The sequence below is a fragment of the Leucoraja erinacea genome, chromosome 12 (genome assembly GCF_028641065.1).
Source record: "Leucoraja erinacea ecotype New England chromosome 12, Leri_hhj_1, whole genome shotgun sequence".
Lineage (NCBI taxonomy): Eukaryota > Metazoa > Chordata > Chondrichthyes > Rajiformes > Rajidae > Leucoraja > Leucoraja erinaceus.
Genome location: NC_073388.1, coordinates 2,503,365 through 2,519,963, shown reverse-complemented (window position 1 = coordinate 2,519,963; position 16,599 = coordinate 2,503,365). Strand labels below are relative to the sequence as shown.

General features: G+C 47.2%; 1 protein-coding gene across 1 annotated transcript in view; it reads left to right on the top strand.

Annotated features, from left to right (window-relative positions):
- The first annotated feature begins 3,622 nt into the window (after nucleotides 1-3,622).
- Nucleotides 3,623-16,599, top strand: part of LOC129701993 (sodium- and chloride-dependent neutral and basic amino acid transporter B(0+)-like) — a 34,683-nt gene continuing 21,706 nt past the window's right edge. The window contains exons 1-6 of the mRNA XM_055643456.1: nucleotides 3,623-4,128; nucleotides 4,612-4,765; nucleotides 6,292-6,423; nucleotides 9,039-9,206; nucleotides 11,416-11,554; nucleotides 14,198-14,330. Coding sequence (XP_055499431.1) covers nucleotides 4,066-4,128; nucleotides 4,612-4,765; nucleotides 6,292-6,423; nucleotides 9,039-9,206; nucleotides 11,416-11,554; nucleotides 14,198-14,330 — 789 coding nt within the window. The 5' untranslated portion in view covers nucleotides 3,623-4,065. The remainder of the gene's footprint in view (nucleotides 4,129-4,611; nucleotides 4,766-6,291; nucleotides 6,424-9,038; nucleotides 9,207-11,415; nucleotides 11,555-14,197; nucleotides 14,331-16,599) is intronic.

The following is a 16,599-nucleotide window of genomic DNA, read 5'->3' as shown; positions in this document are numbered from 1 at the left end:
ATGTATGGCTGCAGTGACAGTTAGCAGTGACAGTCTCAATCAGAGGAATGAAGTGACAAACGACTTGAATCATTCTGCAGTACACTACTTATTAAACCCAACATAATAATTTACAATACAATACAACACATAATCCTCCGCCATTTCCGCCACCTCCAACGTGACCCCGCCACTCGCCACACCTTCCCATCTCCCCCCATGTCTGCCTCCCGCAAAGACTGCTCCCTCCGCAATTCCCTTGTCAATTCTTCCCTTCCCTCCCGCACCACCCCCTCCCCGGGCACTTTCCGGTGCAACCCCAAGAAATGCAACACCTGTCCCTTCACCTCCCCACTCGACTCCATTCAAGGTCCCAAGCAGTCGTTCCAGGTGCGACAAAGGTTCACCAGTATCTCCTCCAACTTCATCTACTGCATCCGCTGCTCTAGATGTCAGCTGATTTACATCGGGGAGACTAAGCGGCGGTTGGGCGATCGTTTCGCCGAACACCTCCGCACAGTCCGCAATAACCTACCTTAACTCCCGCTGGCTCAGCACATCAACTCCCCCTCCCATTCCCAATCCGACCTCTCTGTTCGGGGTCTCCTCCATTGCCAGAGTGAGCAACACCGGAAATTGGAGGAACAGCACCTCATATTCCGCCTGGGCAGCTTGCATCCTGATGGCATGAATGTTGTATTCTCCTAATTTTGCTAGCCCTTGCTGTCTCCCCCCCCTTCCTTAACCCTCGAGCTGTCTCCTCCCATCCCCCCGCCCTCGGGCTCCTCCTCCTCCCCTTTTTCCTTCCTATCACCTCCCACCCCCCATCTGTCTGAAGAAGTGTTTTGGCCCGAAACGTCGCCTATGTTCTTCGCTCCATAGATGCTGCTGCACCCGCTGAGTTTCTCCAGCAATTTTATGTACCTTCGATCTTCCAGCATCTGCAGTTCCTTCTTGAACACAATAATTTACAAAGCTTGTAATGAATATGGAATGGATGAGCATTTATCATTAACAAGGGATGACATTTTCAGAGCCCTTTCTTTTCAGTCTGATTCTTTTCTGAGCCAGCTGACCATGCATGCGGCCGGGCCTCCACAGCGCGCGGTTGGATGGGAACTGATTGCAAAATACATGTTTCATAAAACATGGGGGGGATTGCCCCCCACCTCGCAAAACACAGGGGGGCACGCCCCATGTCCCCCTGGGAATTCTGCCTGAGGCAAGCAAGCGAGCTGACCTGGGCGCTTCAGCCAGACCTGCCAGCCGACCAGGGAATTGCGGCCAGTCCCGGGGCACAGAGGTGACCTGCAAACTGCAGCCAGACCTGGGGCATGCAAGCCGACCTGGGACTGGCTGTAGCCCCCACCTCTCAAAACATGGGGGGTAGGGGGGGGGGAGGGGAGTGGGACAGGTCCCTCCGTAGGTATGTTACAAAACTTACCTTCAGCGGAGCTGCAGTTCTGCCGCTGCCCGTGTGCGCGACTTTGGCGCCTTTGAGAGGGGGGCGGGTTTAAAATGCGATTTTTCTGCAGCCCATTCAAATTGATCTCGGTTAGGCTGTTTAGTTGCAAAAGAAAAATTGCTTCGACTGCTGTTTTATTAAGTTTATTAAAATTAACGCTGGATAATTTAATTGTTAGAGGGAATTAAAAATCATCTTCTAAAGCCGTGAACGCCGACAACCGGACGGATCTCACGTAGGGGACAAGGCAAGGTAGGCTGTTTATTTTTACAGTAGAAAGTACTTCTTAAGATGCCTTTAATCAAAATTTTAAGTTGCGAGAAGGTGACTTGGAGTCCATCCGAACCGGCAGTATTTTTCATGCCGACATGGAGTTCAAATTCACCGCAACTGCAACGTTCCAAACCAGCGCGTTCCACAAAATCCCACTCGCAAGATGATTTAAATGGCCATTAATTTACAGCAATTAAACACTAAATTCCTTCCATTTGACCTATAAATTTATGACAATGAGATTTTTAAATCATGCTATATTGTGAATTATTGTGTGAATGTTATTTGAACATTTAGGCTATTTAAAAATGTAAATCTTTTCCTAAGAAATGGTTAGATGTTTAGATCTAGTAATTGAATTTTGGAATTAGCTACAATGGGGTAACTAACTAATTATATGCTTTAATTTCAGGTAAGGTTGGTTAATATTTGTTTCAGAATGCTTCAATCTATAATAACTGATTTTTTTTCAGTTCTCTTAATTTTTTAATAAAGTTATGGCCATTTGACTGTCCTTGATCACAGCTTTTGTGTCAAGTCAGTGGAAAAGCAATGGGGAACAAGATGCTGATTTCCGAGTATGAAAATGGCCATAACTTTTTAAATACTGAAGATATGAGAGTGAATTATGTGTCAAATTAAACTTCTTTTCATGCTTTATCTGATGGGATAAATTGTAGACTTGATTTTTAAAATCTCAAAATGTTGTAACATTGCTACTATCCGTCCTCATCCCCCCCCCCCCCCCCCCCCCCCCCCCCCCCGGATTTCCTCCCATGAGGGCCTGACTGCTCCGCTCCCTGAAGCATACTGGGTGTGTCCGGGGAAAGAAAGATGTCGTTGTGAGTCAGGAATCAGAATGAATTAACCATCACAACCTCCTTCCCTGCACTACCGATCTCTGTTAGTGAACATTTTGTGGCCTTAAACCAACCTGCCCCACTCACAACAATCCTCTGCCCTCCCTCCTCCCCCCCTCTGCCACAGATCTCCCTCAACTCGACACCTCATTTCCCCTTCCACCCACCAACACCCTCCCATCTATCTTTCAAGCAACATAATGAACCTGTATCTGAGACACCTCACACATTCTTCAACAGTCCACTAACTTCCAAATCCTCGGCCTCCACTTTTCCATGGACTTCCAGTCCCGTTACACCTCATTCCCCACCAGGAATGTCACAAGGCACTCCAGTCCTTCCTTGAATGGGAAGCTAAGAGAGGAGAAGTTGCCGCAGAGCCAACGGAGATGCCGGTCAATTCAGCATGGGGTTGAGGTGCAGGGAAAGCCGTCTGGGCATTGGTGGCACTTTGGTGTGATGCTCTGCGGAATTCTACAGGCAGTTTTTGTCTCTAAATCTGAAGAAGGATACATTGCCTGGTTCAGTGACTCGAACACCCAGAAACCAAGGAGATTGCAAAATGTGCTGCCCAGTCCATCACAGGCACTGACCTTCCCACCATGGAAGGGATGTACAGAAGGTGCGGCCTCAACAAGCCAGCAACATCAAAGACCTACACCACTCTGGCCACAATCTCGCGGGCCGGGGTGGAACCTCACGGGCCAGGCCTCCTGGGTTGGAGGTGTAGCCTCGCGGGTCAACGGAGCCCGCGGCCATCGGAAAATCACCAAACAAATTGCATTGGAGACAAAATGAACTGCAGATGCTGTTTAAAAATAAAAAACCCATACAAAGTACGGGAGTAACTCAGCGGGACAGCAGCTGGAGAACATGAATAGGCGAGGCTTCAGGTCAGGACCCTTTTTCATTTCTGGACATTCCCTCCACAGATGCTGCCTGCCCAGCTGAGTTACTCAAGCAAATATAGTTTTTTTTTTGTAATTCAGTCCAGCACCTGCAGTTCCTTGTGTCGCCAGGGAGTTTGTTTTGTACTGTTCCAGTCATAAGGCTTGCAATAGGAAGTTTTGCCTTGCAGATTATTTAATGAAGACTAAAACAAGATGCCCCTCTCCCGCACAGGGGCGTCTGTGGATGGATTGCGGACGATGTGACGCTGGAGGCAATCCATGCCCGGAAGCCGTAGAACGCAAATATCCTATAGCGGAGCATAGTGGTAGAACGATCAGTCTGAAGAAGGGTTTCGGCCCGAAACGTTGCCTATTTCCTTCGCTCCATAGATGCTGCTGCATCCGCTGAGTTTCTCCAGCTTTTTTGTGTAACCTTCGATTCTCCAGCATCTGCAGTTCCCTCTTAAACATAGTGGTAGAAGGTACTGGCCTTATTTTTAATGGGGCAGGCGTGGCTTGCTAAAGATTTACGACTCAGCCATCCTGAAATGCACGTTCTTGCTGCGACCACGTTGACAAACACAAGCCACTCTCCAGAATGGACAGGGTCGATTTGAGTTTGACACAGTGCGAGCGCCCACCACGCTCGGATGAGAACGCAGTGAGTACCTAATCCGAGGATCAGCCACAACTTGGAGACCCGTGAACGTGATGGACAGACCACGTTTCGTGTCGGCACCCTTCTTTAGGCTCTCACACCCGCTGAGTTCCTCCAGCTCAAGGCTCCAGCATCTGCAGTTCCCGGTGTCCCCAACTTGTCTGCGAAAAAATAGGGTGGACCTGCCCTGCTCCTTCCCAGCCCTCCCCCCCCCCCCATCCCTCCCCACCCCCCACCCATCCCTTCCCACCGCAAACAGTCTGTAGAAGGGGCCCGACCCGAAAGTCACCCATCTATGTTCACCAGGGATGCTGCCTGACCCGCAGAGTTACTCCAGTACTTTGTGTCTATCATCGGTGTAATCTTGTACTTTGGTACAAATGCAGTTCCTTGTTTCTTTGTTGCTGTTCCTTAGTTGGGAGTTTTCCAATAGCGAACCGAGCGGTGGGTGGAAACTGTCCGATAATCTCCCTCCTTCTCCCCCAGGCCGCCACTGATGGAGATGTGGGTGAAAGTGACGAGAATGTGGAGCGAGGCAACTGGTCCTCGAAGACCGACTACCTGCTCTCAATGATCGGCTTGGCTGTGGGTCTGGGCAACGTCTGGAGATTCCCTTACCTGGCGTACAAGAACGGAGGAGGTACTGTAGATAGTCCACGGGTCTAAGGCACGGACGCGGAGTTCAATAGGTTTGGTTAGTTGAGCTTTCATCGTCGGCAGTTAGTGTCAGGAGCCCAGCAGATCGCGTGTCACCAGAAGACATCATTCCTCTGACTTCACCCGCTTTAGGGCATTGGACCACATTGACCTAGGAGAGATCAATGGATTCCAATGAGATACACATTCCCGGGATAACATAGCTATTAAAACCAGTGATCCTCGTCCAGAACGCCGTCGGTCCATTTCCCTCCATAGATGTTGCCCGAGTCGCTGAGCTCGTCCAGCGGGTTGGGTTTTAAGGATTCCAGTAGCTGCCATCTCGTGTGTCTCGCTTCTCCCGCCCACCATCCCCAACCCGTCGCCCCTCCCGAAATCCCAATCTCCAATCTCCCCTGGAGGAACATCCCCGTCCAAACGGCAAATCGATGACACGCGACGCCGGTGTCCATCCTCACCAGAGTGTCTACCTCCCCTCTGTCCATCCACTTTCACAACATTGCTCCAATGTGTCCATCCCCTTCTCACGGCGGCGCACTGCCAGAGACCCGGCTTCCTTCGGGCAACAAAGAGTCTGTACGGAGTTTGCACGTTCTTCATGTGACCGTGTGTTGTTCCTCCGGGTGCGTTGGTTTCCTTCCACATTTGTAGGTGAATTGGCTTCTGTAAATCGTCCATTGTGTGTAGGGTGGTGCTAGTGTACGGCGATGGACGGCGCGGACTCGGTGGGCCGAAGAGCCTGTTTCCGTGCTGTACCTCTAAACTTAACTAATCACCTGCCCAGTCCCTCTCTCCTACTGGCAGTTTTAGCCCAACCCTTCACCGCAGTCCCACATCCCGCTGAAATACTCTCAGGTGGTCGACCTGCCCCTGCCCACAGCGCCGCTCCCACGCCCTCTCCTCTCGGGCCATCTCGGAATGCCTGGGGACTCTCCACGCTGCTCATATCCCTCTCTTCCCAACGCCCATCCCAACCACATCTCCGATCTTTCTTCCCTCTGCCCAAGATTTCAGTTCAAGGCCCATCCACAATCACTCAGATCCTCGGGACTCCCATCGCTGCAGGGATCATGGCCCTAGTTCCATCCACTGTACCCTGCGCTTCAAGTCTTCTGCAGACCCCTTCTATAGCCCAATCCTTGTCATCTCTGATGAAATTGGCCAGACCATATTTACTACTTTGTGTGAAAGTAGCTAGTGTGAATTCAGGAATTGCAAGTTTCCACACTGTTTCGCAATGTGTCTCCTGCAGAAGTTTGACGGTATATAGAAAAACATCAAACATATGAATCTACTTAAGTCTTCCAATAAACATGTATTTACTATATATTGAGTTATTATATTAAACTTCACAATCATAAGTAGACTTGATGGACCAAATGGCCTAATTCTGCTCCTATCACATGGCCTTATGACCTTGTCACCTAATCTAATCACAACTCAGCACGAACGATCCTGGTCACATTAATGTGCAGACAAAGTTTCCAAGCTTTCTTTTATTATTTACAGGTGCGTTTCTTATTCCTTATGCAGTCATGTTGGCACTGGCGGGAATGCCCATATTTTTCTTAGATTCTTCCTTTGGGCAGTTCGCCAGCCTGGGACCTGTTGCAGTGTGGAAAGCCGTGCCAATTCTACAAGGTGAGTGGTGATAGCACAATCTAAGCAGTCATTTTAATCAGACACAGTGGGTGTGGAGGGTGGTGGATTCTGCCCTGTCCAACACAGGCACAGTCCACAGTCCCACCATCGAAAGCATCTACTTGAGGAACAGCATCTATCATCAAGGTTCCTACCATCCAGGCCATGCCCTCTTCTTGCTTTAACGTCGGGCTTTAACATATAGTAGCCTGAAGTTCCACACCATCAAGTTCAGGAACAGCCACTTTCCTACAACTATCAGGCATTGAACCGACACGCACGACCTTAATCCTACCTCAGCTGCGGAACACTACGCACCACTTCTTTCACTGTACCTGCACCTCTCTGTACTCTAGCTTGACAACATCTTTCCTATAACATGGTGACCAAAACTGAACACAATACTCTAAATGCGGCCTCACCATATATAACTGCAACTGAGCTTTCATATTCAATACTCAGACTGATGAAGGCCAATGTGCCGAAAGCCTTTTTGACCTCCATCTACCTGTGATGCTACTTTCAAGGAACTATGTACCCGCACTGCCAGATCCCTCTGTTCTACCCAGAGCCTGAACATTCACTGTGTAGGTCCTGCCCATGTTAGCCAATCATCTTTTGAAACTTCAAAGATGAACATAGAATTTATACATTTACATATACCAATGGGGCTTTTTGGATTATGGAATGTAATTGAATAATGTTAAACAGTCATTTGGGAGATGTCAAGATTCAAGATTCAAGATTCAATTTATTTGTCATTTGGACCCCTTGTGGTCCAAACGAAATGACGTTTCTGCAGCCATACCTTACAAACAAATAGACCCAAGACACAACAACACAACATAATTTACATAAACATCCATCACATCGCTGTGATGGAAGGCCAAAAAAACTTATCTCTCCACTGCACTCTCCCCCCCCCCACCCCCCGATGTCAGAGTCAAAGTCAAAGCCCCCGGCTGGCGATGGCGATTGTCCCGCGGCCATTAAAGCCACGTCGGGTGGTGCAAGGTCACACACCGGGTCTTGATGTTGGAGCCCCCGGCGTGCGCTCGCAGAGTCCCGCTGCCATTCCAAGCCGCGCGGGGCGGTGCTGTAAGGCCCCGCTCCAGGAGTTCTTCGACCCCACAACTCGGGCGGGAGAAGTCGCGTTGCAGGAGCCCTGAAAAGCGGTCTCCCTCCAGTGACCCGCGGGCTCCCGGTGCCGCCGTCTGCCAGAACCGCAGTTGCAGCCTCCAAATCTCCGGAGGTCGGGCCGCAGCAGCAGCAGCGCTCCACCGCCGCTCCACCCGCTCCGGACTCGGCCAGCTCCGCGACGGTGAGGTGAGTCGTCGGCACCAGAGCCCCCGGTCTTCTCCTGTTGGAGGCCGCTCCTCGTTGCAGCCCCAACGACAACGGAGACCCGACAAAGAAAAGGTCGGGTCTCCCGTGCAGGGAGAGATGCAGGGAGAGACCCCCCCCAACACACACACCCCAACAAAAAATAACAAAAACTACATAAAATCGTAGACAAAAAATAATAAAATCACAGACGGGCTGCAGAGGCCGCTGCTGACGAGAGTCGCGCCGCCTACCGTATCGTGTTTTAGTTTAGAGATCGTGTTTTAGTTTAGAGATACAGCCGAGGAAGTGGTCCTAATCCCTCTTTGGATTCACACCCTAAACACGAGGGGGCAATTTACAGAGGCCAGTTAACTTACAAACCTGCATGTCTTTGAAATGTGGGAGTAAGCCAGTGCAGCCAGAGGAATCTCACATGGTCACAGGGAGAACGTGCAAGCTCCACACAGACAGCACGAGAGGTCAGGATCGATTCCGGTTCTCTGTCTTGGTGTAGCATCAGCTCTACCAACTGGCCCACTGCAGAGGAGTGAATTCAGTTTTAATTATGAGTAAAACACAAAGTGCTGGAGGAACTCAGACGGTCAGACAGCATCTATGGAGGGAATGGACAGACTACGTTTCCGGTTTGTAGGTTAATTGGCTTGGTATAAATGTAATATTGTCCCTGGAGTGTGTGGGAAAGAGGTAGCGTATGGAGATCGCTTGTCGGTGCGGACCTGGTGGGCCGAAGGGCCTGTGTCTGCGCCGTGTATCTCTAAACTAAAGTAAATCACAAGTAGAACTGCAAACTTTATAGAGGCTTCACTTGAGGACAGGATCAAGCCCATGTTACTGGGGATGTGAAGTAGCAGCTATACTAGATGTACCACTGTGCATTATTAATGCAAGTAATAATAATGGTGAATAATGTAGACAATACAAAGAGAGTTTAGTTTAGTGATACAGCGCGGAAACGGGCCCTTTGGCCCACTGAGTCTGCACTGACCAGCGATCCCCACACATTAACACTATTGTACACATACGATGACCATTTACATTTATACCAAGACAATTAACCTACTAGTCTGTACGTGTTTGGATTTCAAGCTGGGCGCCACCTTGGATCATTATTCCCATGTCCTAACTTGCTGCTGTTTTATTTCTATGCCTAATTTATCTGATTTTCCTTACTCCACATCCGTGTAGGAGCCATCAATCAAAATATGTTTAGTCATTGGAATCCGTGTGAAATACTTTCTACAATAATTGCTTGTCTGTTCCGTTTCTAGGCGTGGGAATCACCATGGTCCTTTGTGGGGCAATTGGTGACATTTACTACAGCTGCATCATCGCCTACAGCCTATACTACCTGTTTGCATCCTTCCAATCCCCCCTGCCGTGGTCAGACTGCTTCAGCTGGTGGGGTGCAGATGAAACCTGCAGTCGGACACCCAGAGGTACACAGCTAACTCTGTTGGGTAAATTGTCAGATCTGCAGTATAATGTGGATAAATGTGAGGTTATCCATTTTGGTGGCAAAAACGGGAAAGCAGACTATTATCTAAATGGTGGCCGATTGGGAAAGGGGGAGATGCAGCGAGACCTGGGTGTCATGGTACACCAGTCATTGAAGGAAGGCATGCAGGTGCAGCAGGGAGTAAAGAAAGCGAATGGTATGTTAGCTTTCATTGCAAAAGGATTTAAGTATAGGAGCAGGGAGGTTCTACTGCAGTTGTACAGGGTCTTGGTGAGACCACACCTGGAGTATTGCGTACAGTTTTGGTCTCCAAATCTGAGGAAGGGCATTATTGCAGAGAAGGTTCATCAGACTGATTCCTGGGATGTCAGGACTGTCTTATGAAGAAAGACTGGATAGACTTGGTTTATACTCTCTAGAATTTAGGAGATTGAGAGGGGATCTTATAGAAACTTACAAAATTCTTAAGGGGTTGGACAGGCTAGATGCAGGAAGATTGTTCCCGATGTTGGGGAAGTCCAGGACAAGGGGTCACAGCTTAAAGATAGGGGGGAAATCCTTTAAAACCGAGATGAGAAGAACATTTTTCACACAGAGAGTGGTGAATCTCTGGAACTCTCTGCCACAGAGGGTAGTTGAGGCCAGTTCATTGACTATATTTAAGAGGAGGTTAGATGTGGCCCTTGTGGCTAAGGGGATCAGGGGGTATGGAGAGAAGGCAGGTACGGGATACTGAGTTGGATGATCAGCCATGATCATATTGAATGGCGGTGCAGGCTCGAAGGGCCTAATGGCCTACTCCTGCACATAATTTCTATGTTTCTATGTTTCTTTGTCAGTCTAGGAATGGTTTTACTGTGGGATTGACGGTTTAAGGCACTGATATTAAATTAGCACCAAAATGAAGACTGCAGATGCTGGAAATTTGAAATAATCAGCTTCTTCCCCTCCATCCATGTCACCAGGTTTCTGAATGGTCCTTCCACAAGCTGGGGTACTGTCCAATTCACCTCTATCCCATTGTAGACATTGACTTTGTCTCTGGAAGAAAACTTATCACTGTACCTCAGTACAAGTGACAATAATAAACCTAAACCTAAAAACAAAGCCAGAAAATAAGCTCAGGCTGCATGTGTGGAGAGAGAAACAGAGTTAATGTTTCAGGTTCATCAGAACTGGTGTTAAATGTTGTGTTTGAACAATGAATTGTTTAAAATAAATTGGTTGATGGTATTGCTCACAGCAAAATAACAGATTATAGCTTGTTTTTCTAGTAATTCTTAACTATTTTCTAATTCTTTTTTGTTTCCATGTTAGTTTGATTTGTAACTGGCTTCATGCCATTGTGATTATTTCTGACATTGTCTCCATTGTCCGTTGACTATGTATTGGCCGTAGCTTCTATGGCTATGTATTTTAATGTTCAATCACTGAAATATAATGTTTGTATTACAAACATAGCATCAGCCGTATTCTCCCCCCATTTACACCTTTATTGCTCCCCTTTAGGTTTAGGTTTATTATTGTCACGTACTGAGGTACAGTGAAAAGCTGCATTTGCATGCTAGCCAAGCAAATCAGATAATGCTATACACAAATGTAATCAAACCAAATTCCAATACATTAGGTAGAGTAAAGGGGAATATACGGAGTGCAGAAGATAGTCCTCAGCATTGTAGTGCACCAGTTCCATAGACAAAGTCCAAAGTCCGCAATGAGGTAGCAGTGAATTTGGCTCTATGCTTATGGCAGAACCATTCAGAAGCCTGATAACAGATTCTTCTGCCCGATAGGAGCAGGGAGAGGAAGGAATGACCAGTGTGGGACAAGTCCTTAATGACATTGGCTGCTTTTCCGAGGCAGCATGAAGTGTAGATGGACTTAATGGTGAGGAGTATGGTCTGTGTTTATTTTCATCAAAGCTGAATATGAATTTCTTAATAGTTTTTCACAATATTCTCTATGCTTTGTAATCCTCAAGCCAATCGCAACCTTCTCTTTTCCCAAGGCTTACTCCTCTGGGGGTCAGCTCAGTGGCTGTGTGTGCTCACTCTGAGCATGTTCTGGCTCAGTTGAAACTTCTGCTGTGTCCCCAAACAGCTCAGCCTGTATCTGTGAACCTGAGCCTAAGTGTAAATGTCTTCACTCATGAAGGTGTGTACTTTTAAACCGCACTTCGTATTTTCCAGATCCCCTCTGCAACCTCACGCTGGACGGCGAGTATTCTGGGATCGTTAATACAACTTGGCTGCAGGCAAACAACAAAACCTGTTCCAATGGATCAGTAATCCATGTTCCTCACCAGGGTCCAAGCGAACAATACTGGGAGTAAGTAACTTGCTGTACAGAGCACACATGGTACACTTTGTAGGGAAAGATTAGAAGTGACTCTTGATTAGTACGGGTGTCAGAGGTTATGGGGAGAAGGCAGGAGAATGGGGTTAGGAGGGAGAGATGGCTCAGCCATGATTGAATGGCAGAGTAAACTTGATGAGCCGAATGGCCTAATTCTGATCCCATCACTTATCTTTCTACTATATTACTAAAACTCTCATCTTGTTTGTTGCTATGTCAGTCTTTCTGTGTGGAGTGTGGTCCTGAAAATACACCAAAATGGTACAAGATAGCGCTACATTTCTTGGCCCACCTTATACATCATTGCTCTGAGGTGTGGTGTATCAAGTTTCGTTCAGATTGATGTTATATTTTACAAGTTATTCCCATTTTTAAATTTACAAAAATGACTTTGACAAAAATCTCTTTCCTCTGCACTTTACAATGGGATCTCATTTACATAAACTGCCCAGTCACCAGTGTTCCACCCCACAATGACATCACAATAGGATCTAATTTACACAAAAATAAACACAGCAGCTTCCACCTCACTATGACGTCGGGGGGGGGGGACGGGAGGGAGGGGAAAGGGGTTTTGGAGGGAGGGGGTAGTGACTGAGGGTAGGGGAAAGGAGAGGGAGGGAGAGGTGAGAGAGGGAGTGCAGGGGTGGAGGAGGAGTGGGGAAAGAAGAAGGAGGGTGAACAGGAATTGGAGGGAGTGCTGGGAATGAGGAGGAATGGGGAAGGATAGGGCTAGGAAGAGGGATGGCGAGATACGGTTGGGGAGGATTGCCGTGACTCACATCACAATGGGGATCTCTGGCGTCACAACGGGAACCGTGGTGGAATATTGCGTTCGGGGACCAGCCCTCCTGTGTGACAGGTACCCAATGGGTCCCACTTGGTCTAGTGATGTTATAAAGGGTGTTGGGTGAATGTCCAGTTTAACAAGTAAAATGCTGTAGGGTGCCACAGTGGCACAGCTGACTTTCAACGCTGGTGACTAGGGTTAATTCCTGACTCGGTTGCTGTCACTGTGGAGTTTTCAAGTTCTACTTGTGACCTCATGTCTGTTCTCAGGGTGCTCTGGTTTCCTCCTACATTCCAAAGATGTGTGGGTCTGTACATTAATTTAGTTTACTTTAGAAATACAGTGCGGAAACAGGCCCTTTGGCCCATTGAGCCCGCACTGAAGCAATCCCCGCACACTAACACTATCCTACACATATTAGGGACATCTTACAATTTTACCAAGTCAATTAATCGACAGACCTGTACGAATTTGAAGTGTGGGAGGAAACCGGAACTCCCGGAGAAAACCGACGCAGGTCACGGGGAGAAGGTACAAACTCCATAAAGACAGCACCAGTAATCAGGATCGAATCTGGGTCTGGTGTATTAAGTCAGCAACTCTACCATTGTGCCAGCCCTAGACCGCAACTTAAAAGCGGTTAGAATGTGTAGGAAAGAACTGCAGATGCTGGTTTACATTGAAGATAGACACCAATTGGTCTCAGTTAATTGTCGTAGGGATTGGATGAGAAAGTGGGATAACACAGAAATAGTGTGAATTGGTGATTGATGGTCAGCTAGTCATGACATCAGTCTAGAGGGTTTCGGCCCGAAATGCCACCCATTCCTTCTCTCCAGAGATGCTGCCTGTCCTGCTGATTTACTCCAGGATTTTGTATCTAAACACAATGCTTTAGACAATAGACAATAAACAATAGGTGCAGCAGGCCATTCGGCCCTTCGAGCCAGCAGCACCATTCAATGTGATCATGGCTGATCATCCACAATAAGTACAATGTTCCTGCCTTCTCCCCGTAAGTTTAGTTTTTCAGTTTAGTTTAGTTTTTTGTCACGTGTACCTTGGAACAGTGAAAAGCTATTGTGTGTGCTATACATTCAGCAGAAAGACAATACATGATTACAATCGAACCATTTACAGTGTATAGATACATCATAAATGAATAATGTTTAGTGCAAGTTAAAGCCAGCAAAGTCTGATCAAGGATAGTGCAACGGTCACCGATGAGGTAGCTCGTAGTTATACACTTCTCTCTGGTTGTGGTAGGATGATGCAGTTGCCTGATAACAGCTGGGAAGAAACTGTCCCTGAATCTGGGGACTTTTACACTTCCATACTTTTTGCCTGATGTGAGAGGGAGAAGAGGGAGCGGCCAAGGTGCAACTCGTCCTTGATTGTGCTGCTGGCGTTGTCGAGAAAGCGTGAGATATAAATGGAGTCAATAGAAGGAAAGTTCATTTGTGTGATGGTCTGGGCTGCATCCACAATTTGATGCAAATTCTTGCGGTCTTGGATGTAGCTGTTCCTAACCAAGCTGTGATGAATCCTGATAAAATGCTTTCTATTGTGCACCTGTAGAAAATGGAGAGAGTTGCAGGGGGCATGCCGAACATCCTACGTCTTCTAATGAAGTAGAGGCGTTGGTGTGCTTTCTTGGTCGTTGCTTCAATATAGGTGGTCCAGGAGAAGTTGTTGGTGATATTGACTTCTAGGAATTTGAAGTTTTCAACCATCTCTAGTTTAGCGCTGTCAATGCAAACTGGGGTATGTGTAACGTTTGCTTCCTGGTCGATCATTATCTCCTTTGTCTTTCTCTTGTCATTCAGTAAGAGGGTTCTACATCGGTCAACGTCAATAGATGAGATGGGAGAGATTGTTTGGAACCTGGCTCTCTGTCTACTTCTAGCCTGGATCATCATCGGGGCCTCTCTGTCTCAAGGAATCAAATCTTCAGGAAAGGTAAACTAACCAGCAACATAAAGAGCTATTCTTCTTGCGTATGGTGTGCATAGCCTAAAGTTGTAGGACAACCTGTTCTATTTGATCTTATTTGATTGTGCGCGCCGGGTTGATTGCATTTGTCGAAACAGGGCGGTCCACGTGAAGGTTGCAATCTTCCACCCCACATAAAGAGCTGAAGCAGCAGTGAAAAAATGCTAACTAGTACAACAATTCCACGAGAATGTACCTGGGTGGCACAGTGGCGTTGGTAGTTGAACTGCTGCCTCATAGCGCCAGAGATCCCGGCTCGATCCAGACTTCAGGTGCTGTGTGTGGAGTTTGTACTTTCTCCCTGAGTTCCATGTGGGTTTCCTCCCAGTGCTTTGGTTTCCGACCACAACCCAGAGATGTGTGATTTTGTCTGTAAATTGTCCCAAGTGTGTAGGGATTGGATGCGAAAATTGAATAACATAGAACCTGTGCAAATGGGTGATCGATAGTTGGTGTGCACTCGGTGGGCTGAAGGGCCTGTTTCCATGCTGTATCTCTAAACTAAGCACATCACATTATGGGGACTGGTCTATCTGACAACAATGTTGGCCATGTCTCTGCGAGGATCAACAATGCATGAGTAAGGGTGACAACAGAGTTTGCTACCCGTGTGAAGTAACAGCAGCAACTCCCCACATGCCTGGAACAGAGAGCTCACTCTGTCACTAATACAGGACTTTGGCTGAATTTTCAGAGGCAGCTTGAAGAAATCTGAAGAACACTAACCTCCAAATAAGCTCCAAACTAGACATGGGCGCTTTGTTTTGGTTTTGTACTATTATTGTTTGTTTGTGTAAATGTTTTTTGATATTTATTACAGTTTACAGAATACTAGGTTTACATATCTGATGAGTTGCTGCTAGAAATAATTTCATTATTTCATTTTGAGACAAATGCCAATAAAATACTCTTGGCTCTTGAAGGGTCTCGACCCGAAACGTCACCCTTCTCTCCAGATATGCTGCCTGTCCCGATGAGTTACTTCAGCATTTTGTGTCTACCTTTGACTACAGTTATACTGGAGTATATTGCATGCAGTTCCATAGAGAGGAAGGATGAAGAGAGCATAGATAGAGTAGACAGTTAATACATTTTCCCAGGGTAAAATTGGATTATAGATTCTAGAAACATAGAAGGTAGGCTGGAGAAGCCATTCAATATGATCTAAGCTCGGTACAGAGGAGGTTTACTATAATAATGCCAGCATTAGAGGGTCTTAGCAGCCTGTCCGCGTTTTTATTATTTTTTGTCTATGTTTATATGTAGTTTTTGTTATTTTTTGTTGGGGGGGTGTGTCTGTGGGGGGGTGGGGGGGGGGGTGGGGTGGGAAGGGGGGGAAACTTTTTAAATCTCTCCCTGCACTGGAGAGACCTTTTCTTGTCGGGTCTCAGTTGTCGTTGGAGAACTTGGAATGGTGCCGACTTCACCGTCGCTGGAATGCCGAGTCCGGAGGTTGAGCGGTGGGGAGACCTGCTTAAAGTATATGAAAATGAAGAGAGGCATAGATAGAGTAGACAGTTACTTCTACATTTTCCCAGGGCCTACATCAAAATTGGATTATAGACGCCGCCGGGGGCTCCAACATCAAGACCCGTAGTGTGCGACCTCGCAACCCGGCGTGGCTTTAGAAAATAGATGCCAGCCGGGCGGAGTAGGACATCATTCAGCCCTTCCATCAAGCAATGTGATGAATGTTTATGTAAAATGTAAATTATGTTGTGTCTGGGGTCTATTTGTTTGTAATGTATGGCTGCAGAAACGGCATTTCGTTTGGACCTCCAGGGGTCCAAATGACTATTAAATTGACTATTGACCTGAATCAGTACCCCAATAGCAAGGAGAGACATTAGCTTGGATGCTGTATAATCGGAATGGGTAGAACTGCGAAATAGCCAAGGGCAGAAAACGCTTGTTGGAGTTGTATACAGACCACCAAACAGCAGGAGGGAGATTGGGGATAGCATCGAGCAGGAAATTAGGGATGCGTGTAGCAAAGGTACTGCGGTTACCATGGATGACTTTAATCTACATAAAGATTGGGCCAACCAAATTGGTAACATTGCTGAGGACGAGGATTTTCTGGAATGTATAAGGGATGGGTTTTTTAACTGACTAGAGAGCAGGCCATCCTAGACTGGGTATTGTGTAATTAGGAAGGATTAGTTAGCGATCTTGTTGTGCAAGGACCCCTTGGGCAACAGTGACCATAATATGGTGGAATTCTGCATTAGAATGG